We start from the raw sequence: 7,444 nt of genomic DNA on the forward strand, positions 1-7,444 counted from the left end.
GAATGCATCTTGTCAACCCCAGACTCTCCTGTCTCTTCATTCCCCACCCCACCTGAACCACGAGCTCCAAAGGGGGAGGAGCTGGGTCTTGGACAACTTTCTTGCTCCCCACTCCCTCTGCCCCAGAAGGTGTCCAAAAGCTGTTTGTAGAAAAGTTGAAAAGCCCATTCATCCACCAAAGAGAGGGTCATCTAACTAGTTCAAAGTCTAAGGCTAAGGAGATTTGGGAGTTTAGTTTAAGTCAGAGGTTGCAAACTGGCCATGAGTGGGCCAAATTCATCTCAGACAAGTTACTTAATTTTTGGCTTCTTCATTAGTAAAATGAGCATATTAATATCTGGAATGACTGTCAAGGATTAAAATAATTAATATACACAAAGTGTTGAGGACAGTGTCTGACACATAAGCGTGTATTTGTTTTATTATTATTAATATTATTATTAGAGTCACATGACATTCTTAAAGTCTTTGAATTCAAGTGTCTTCACATGACTTCCTCAGTTAACTCTAGTTCACACCACTCCCTCCTGTCCTGCCCCGAGCCCCAGAAGATCTCTGGTTTGTGTCTCCTGACTGCAGCCTGGTCCTCTGCCTCCTTTGTTACTGTTGGTTAACAGGCTGTTTGGTAACACAGATTGTCAACAGAACCATGAAGATTACAGACCTGAGCCAGACCAGTTCTCCCTTCTTACCTTCCCTCTGACCACCACCCCCGCCTCCCAAATCAGGCAAACTCAAGGCAGGTCCCTGAGCTGGCCTCTCAGACTCATGGCTCCACCTCAGCCAGCTGTGCATCTCTGGGCAAACCCTTCCTCCTCTCCAGGCCTTAGTCTCCCCAGGAGTCAAATGGTCTCCAGAACCCCGTCCACCTCCAAAGTGTGTTCTGAAATAGGGACAGTAGAGAGGACTTGCCATCAGCCCTGGGTCCCTAATTCCCTCTGCAGCAGAGCTGGGAACTCTAGTGCCATCCCCTTTTAAACATCCCTCTCAATGCGAAAGAAGAATCCCATGCCAGCTGCGATAGAACAGCAACCACAGAGCTCCGTGATTATCTGGATGCAGGTTTTATTATCATTAGGGTGACTGTCATCGACAAGGGGAAGGGGCTTAGAGGGTTATATACAAACCACAATTCTTGGGCGATGTTTCAATATTCCCATGCATGTTTATCCCACAGCCACACACAGCGCAACACCATAGGGTAGTCTCCTACATATGCATCTCCCAGCAGCTGTGGGTCAGGGCTCTACCCATCCGCAAAAGGATGCCCAGAAAGGGGAAGATACTGGGTCATAGGGATGCAGTTTATGCGTGGAGAATCCTGCCAGATGGAGTAGGAGATGGAAGCTGGATTTACACATCAACGCTTCAGTCCCACCCCACCCTCACTGGCTGCCCTCCCCAGGGGTTCCCTGCCCCATTTGGGGAGCCTTTGCAAGACACAAAAGGACCATCTTAGCCAGAGCTAAGGAAGGAGCAGGCCTGCGGGGGTGGGGGAGAAAGGGGTTCTAGGATCTGCCCCCTTGCCTGTGGTGCTAAGTGGGAGAATATGGGGTTTAAACTTCTAGGCTGATTTTCTCGCATGCCTAAAGGAAGCGGGCAAGGCCAGGGGCTGGGATGTGTGTGAATATGGGGCTGGGAGGGAGGGGCTCAGACTTATGGTTAGGGATCTAATGAGAGAATGCAGAGGTCATGAAGGGTGAGGCACACAGGGCTTGAGACATCCTTAGACCACAAACTCGACTTCAGGGGAAACTGGGTTCACTCCTCCAGGCTGCCCGCTGGCCAAGGTTCTGTTGCTTTTCCTCAGCTCCCTGGCTCCTGCTCAGGTCATCCAGGAGCCCCAGCAAGAGGACCGCTTGACCACAGGCTCCCTGGGGCTCACAGGAGCCTTCCACAGCCCTCTTGCCCGGATGTTGGCGTTTCTCAGGCATCAGCTCTTCCTTTCTCTCTTCCTCCTCCTCCTCTTCTTCCCAGCTCCTTTGAGCCTTGGGATCTGCCAGCCGTCTGCCTGGGTGCTGCCGCCTGGTGACAGCATACCCAAGCCAGGGAGAGCGCCGGCCAGGGTGCTGCCGCTTGTGCTGGGCTGCATCAACTGACCATGAAGCCTCATCTTCCCGTCGGCCAGGGTGCTGCCGTTTGTGGGGTCCCATAGCCCCTGCTTCTTCTTCTTCCTCTTCAACTCCCACTTCCCCCTCCTCCTCTCTTTTGCCTGGATGCTGACGTTTGGAGAGCCAGTCAGGTTGAAGGATCTGGGATGCTGGGGAGAGAAAGAGGTCAGTGAGGGGCCTCTGACCCCTGTAATAGGCAGGTGCCTGAGTGCTCACTCCAGCTCTCCTCCCAGGCAGGGCACATTTTCTGCAGCTCCCACTCGGTGGCAAGGTCTTGCACCTGCCCCTCAGGTCTCACAGATACACACACTCACACAACAGTAAATGGCATTGCCTCTGGGTTCCAGTCGCAGCTCTGTGGCTCCCTAGTTGGGTGACCACAGGTGTGGCCATACACGACTCAATTTATCTCTGAGTCTCTGTTTTCTTCTGTGTAAAATGGTAATTACATAGTTGTTAGGAAGATCAAACAGTGTGATAAAGTGTTTGAAGTGCTTAGAATAGTGTCTGACACAGAAGTGCCTAGTCAATAGTAATTCAAACTGTTACACACAAGGAAACTCTCTCCCTAGTACACAGAAGCTTCCCCATTGAGGGCCGGCTCTAAGTGAAACATTCCCAGCATTGAGAGAGGGGAGGAATCTGACCCCAAGGAATGGTCAACTCCAGACCGTACCCAGGTGCGTCCAGGGAAGGTTTCTGAGCTTTTGAAAGGCAGGAGGCTAGATGACCAAGCCTCCCTTCCCTTCTGCCTCCAGGCTTCCCCCACCCTCCCAGCAGCCTAGCCCGAAAGCTCCCCGCCACGCGCCCCCAACAGCCCCATCCACTCACCGGAGTGCTCACCCTGGTCCCCCTGCTGCCGCAGGATGTTTTCCCGGAGGAAGAGGAGGCGCTCCACCTGACGCAGGAGGTCGTCCAGGCCGGGACGCTCCGCGACGGTCACCGCCTCCTGCTGGGCTGCCTCTGGCTGAGCACCGCCGCCGGGAACACCGATCAGGTTCAGGGTCAAAGCCAGGGCAAGCAGCAACCAAGGGCCAGGCATCGCGGCGTCTGGGATAGGGGACAGAGCCTGAGCGCCCCGAATCGCAGCACATCCCTCTCCGTCTCCCCCGACGCCCGCCAGGAACAAACCACGCACAGTTCAACCGCCCTCCCAGAAGCAGAACCACTGCTCCTTGTGCAGAAGCGGGAGCAGCGGCGGGGTCTGCCCGGGCTTTCCGTCCACACCTGTTACCTCTAGGCGTTTTCGCCCCCACCGGTGCCTGTAATGCCTGCGCCCAGTTCTGCTTGCGGAAGGGAGGAGGCAGTGGGAACCTCATTGCTCGCGCCACCGCCACCGCCACCCTTCAACGTGACGCGGAGATGGGGAGCCAACACTGGGACTGCCTCGCCGGGAGTGCAACCACTGAGATTGCAGCGCCAGGCACAGCCGCGACGCTAACGGCTGCGTCCCCCCAAGACTGCCCCCCAAGGTCCCCTTCGCCACACTGGAATTCCAAGCTCCATGGCCGACGCCCTCATTCCAAAGGGAAGGTCCCATTTCTAGAGCTAAGATTCGGGTTCTAAAGCTCCAAGTCTATTTGTAAAGCTATGATTCTATTTCTAATGCTAAGCTTTCATGACTAAGCCAGGAATCCGATTCTAACGCTAAAATCCTAATTTCAACGCTAAAATTCTATTTCTAGCGTTGAGATTCGGATTCGAACTCCTAGGTTCTCACGCCGAAGCCCTGAATGCCCAGTTCCGTCCGGCAGCGCCGGGGGAAGGGGGTACCGCGGAGCTCCCACCCTGCGCTCCGGACTCCCGGCACCTGAGTGCCCCCGCCGTGCCTCCCGTCGGGTCCCTGGCCGGCTCTCGGGGAGGACCCAGAGGTGCGAGCGCCGCGACCACCTGTGCACCGGCCCAGCGCTCCAGGAAGCGCTTGGAGAACGGAAAGCGAGGGCGGGCAGAGAGGGCTCCCGGCGGAGAGAGAGGGGTCGGGGCGGTTACCTGCCAGGCCTGGGCTCCACAAGATGGGTCCGGGATCCGGGGACTGGGAGTCCGCAGCGCTGAGGACCCCGGGCGCCGGCAGAGCGCTCTTCCGCGGGGCAGCAGCTTATATCTGCGCTAGGCGGCTGCTCCGGTGAGGTCAGCGGGGAGGGGTCGCGGCCGCCAGGAAGGGGCGCTGACGGCAGCGGGCCCCGCGGGACCCCGCCCGCCTTCCCGCTCCTCCGGAAATCTGGGGCAGGGACGGCGGGGACCCGAGTGGGGGCGCGGAGGCACGGGCTGCAGGATGGGACGCTGGCGCGGGGTCGTTTCTACACCGCCTCCAGTGGAGATCTGTTGACGAGAACACTCGGTTAGGGGGCAAAGGGACGGAGAGTTTGAGAGAAGCACATCAGTAAACAGAGGCGCACGAGAGACAGAGAGGGCGAAGCAAAGACCGAGATCCACACGGAGACAGACGCATGGAGCGACACAGGGCAGACGCATACGAAGGGGACACGGCCGCAGAGACCAGTGCAGAACGCACACGAGCGAGAGAAGGGCGCGCGAGAGAATGGGGGACAAGTGGGATTGGAGCTCTGTTTTTTTTAGAGAGATAGGGTCTGACTTTGTCCCCCAGACTGGAGGCAGTGGCGCAGCACGGCTCACTGCAGCCTCGAGCTCCTGGGCTCAAGTCATCCTCCTGCCTCGGCCTCCTGAGTCTCTGAGATTACAGGTGTGAGCTACCCTGCAGGCTCTGGGGTGCTAATCTTAACTGTGTCATTCCTGGCTAGTGCTTCTGCTTCTCTGGGCCTCGGTTTTCTCCTCTGTGCAATAGGAGCCCAGAGGACAGCTTTCAGAATTCTGAAACTGGCGGCCTATAGGCTACAACCAGTTCACGGACAATTTCGATGGACTTCCACAGTGTTTTGAAAAAATTTGAATAATCAACATTTTAAAACCAAGGTAACTTAGAAAAAAAAAATGTGGATTTTTGGTTTCTCTTGAAAATCTCTTGAAAAGGAGTGGGCCCACATTTCCTCCTGCCAATGGCCAGCTGAAGCTGAGCCTGGCTGTCCGGGCCAACACAGTCCCCACCACTCCCTAATGTCTCCCAATGCATTGCCCCTGTCACTGAGGAGGGACATTGGAATCTGCAGCCCCTGCACCAGAAATCTATTGGAGTTCACCCTACTCTGGCAAAGGAGGGGAGGGGAAGCAGGGAGGAGAAACACATGGTGCCAAGGAGCTTGTCCCCCAATCAGTCCCCAGAGTCCCAGTTGTGAGACTGCCACATCTAACCCTGGTGACTGCCTCTATCTTGAAACTTTTTCAGACAGGGTCTCATTCTGCCACCCAGGCTGGAATGCAGTGGTGCAATCTCAGCTCACTGCAGCTTTGACCTCCTGGGCTCAAGGGATCCTCCCACCTCAGCCTCCCAAGTAGCTGGGACTACAGGAAGGCACTGTAATTTTTATGGCTAATTTTAAAATTTTCTTGTAGATACGGAATCTCTTTATGCTGCCCAGGCTGATCTCGAACTCCTAGACTCTAGTGATCCGGCCCATCTTGAAACATTTAACAAGCACCCACTATGGTGTCAGGCTCCCTGGTAGGTCCTGAAGGCTAGAAGTGAATTAGGCTTAGCCCCAGCCTTCAAAAAGTTCAGAGTCATTGAGGGAGACAGGCTGAAAACCAGACTGACTCTGACAAGGAGTGTGCAACAGCTCACCTGCTGGGTGGCAAGCGGGCAGCTGGCAGTAGTTGGGGAGAAAACACAGTCACTGTGGAGGGTGATGTGGGCTAGGAGAAAAATCTAGATGCAAGGTAATGAAGCAAGGAATGCAGAACCGGAGCTACTGAGTCTGCCAGGAAATGTCCAGAAGGTTCACACAGGGAAAGGAAGCTGAAACTTGAAGGATGCGGGAGAGTTGGCCAGGCCCACTTAGAGGGAACCACATTTTTGGCAGAGGGAACACATGAGTGAAAGCATCTCTGACCTCTGGACAGTCCCAGCGATTTTCTGCTTCACTACTGTACAGTATTTCTTCCGTCTACAACTTTAATCAGGACACCCTTGTGATGTGACAAAGGATTCCAAAGGCGTTTAATTGTTACTCCTTCCCTTGGTGGAGTATCCAACTTTCCTGGCACATGCACACCCACCATCTCATTTCACCTTCTCATCACCGGGAGATAAACAAGGTGGGGACTATCAGTCCCACTTTACAGATACAGATACAGAGGCTTGCAGGGGCAAAGTGACTTTGAAGGTTAGAAGTGAAAGGGAACTTTCATTTCATTTTATTATTTGTTTATTTATTCTGAAACAGAATCTCTGTCGCCCAGGCTGGAGTGCAGTCACACAATCTTGGCTCACTGCAACCTCTGCCTCGCAGGTTGGAGCAATTCTCCTGCCTCAGACTCCCAAGTAGCTGAGATTACAGATGCACACCATTATGCCTGGCTGATATTTGTATTTTTAGTAGAGATGGGGTTTCCCCATGTTGGCCAGGCTGGACTTGAACACGTAATCTCAAGCAGTCCACTTGCCTCGGCTTTCCAAAATGCCAGGATTATAAGAATGAGCTACCCTGCCTGGCCAGAAGGGAACTTTTAGATCACCAGCTAGAGTTCTTTCCTCATGTTTAGGTGAAGAAACAGGTCTGGAGAGATGGCCTGACTACCAAGCACAGTGTGCCTTCAGAGTCAAGTGGTGGGTTCAGACCGCAAACCTCAGGCTTGGTCTCCCAACCAGACCCCAGGATTTGAAGAAATGCCACCCTAGCTAAGATGAAATCAGACAGTCCTATTGTCTTTTGTATACAATGATGAGGCTGTAAATTATCCAATCTTTTGGGTGGCAATCTGAAAATTTAACACATATGTAGCTTCCATGAGATAATTCTGTTTTTCACAATTTATCATACAGATAAATTGTGCATGGGAATGTATACACAAGGATATTCAGTGCAGCATGGTTTATAGAAGCCAGAATTGGAAACAACCTGAATGTCTGTCCATCAAAAGGGGGACACTTAAATCAACTGGGACCCATCTAAAACTATGAGGTACTATGCGGCCTTTAAAAGACTGCAGCAGTTCCATATGCACTCATGTGGAATAAACTCCAAGAAGCAGGGTGGAGAGCTATGTGTACATCATGCTGCCACTTGTGGGCTGGGAGGACGATGGGCTGCCAGGCTTTTAGCTCTTTTTGTTTTGCTTTGTTTTGTTGTTGTTTAGAGATGGAGTCTTGTACTGTCACCCAGGTTGGAGAGCAGTGGCACAATCAATAGCTCACTGCAGCCTCAAACTCCTGGGCTTTCCTCAACTTCCTAAAGCACTGGGATTATAGGCAAGCACCA

General features: G+C 53.5%; 1 protein-coding gene across 2 annotated transcripts; it reads right to left on the reverse strand.

Moving 5' to 3' along the window:
• Positions 1–1,045: 1,045 nt before the first annotated feature.
• TRH (thyrotropin releasing hormone) lies at positions 1,046–4,283 on the reverse strand. 2 transcript variants are annotated; one of them, XM_017505076.2, is made up of 3 exons: positions 4,101–4,283; positions 2,955–3,161; positions 1,046–2,260 (listed from the first exon to the last, which is right to left on the reverse strand). In XM_017505076.2, exons 2-3 carry the CDS (start codon positions 3,151–3,153, stop codon positions 1,746–1,748), a joined length of 714 nt encoding a protein of 237 aa, XP_017360565.1. In that variant the 5' UTR covers positions 3,154–3,161; positions 4,101–4,283; the 3' UTR covers positions 1,046–1,745. The 2 variants fall into 2 exon arrangements, with proteins under 2 accessions (XP_017360565.1, XP_017360564.1); XM_017505075.2 differs by having other exon boundaries at positions 2,943–3,161; positions 4,101–4,276.
• Between the last annotated feature and the right edge of the window lie 3,161 nt (positions 4,284–7,444).

Source organism: Cebus imitator, unplaced genomic scaffold (genome assembly GCF_001604975.1).
Source record: "Cebus imitator isolate Cc_AM_T3 unplaced genomic scaffold, Cebus_imitator-1.0 Scaffold332, whole genome shotgun sequence".
NCBI lineage: Eukaryota > Metazoa > Chordata > Mammalia > Primates > Cebidae > Cebus > Cebus imitator.

Excerpts from the sequence above, each read along its gene's own strand:
- TRH (XM_017505075.2), bottom strand. The coding sequence starts at position 3,153 with ATGCCTGGCCCTTGGTTGCTGCTTGCCCTGGCTTTGACCCTGAACCTG. Across the intron at positions 2,261-2,942 it reads GGACCAGGGTGAGCACTCCG|CATCCCAGATCCTTCAACCT; the intron begins GTGAGTGGATGG and ends TTCTCTCCCCAG.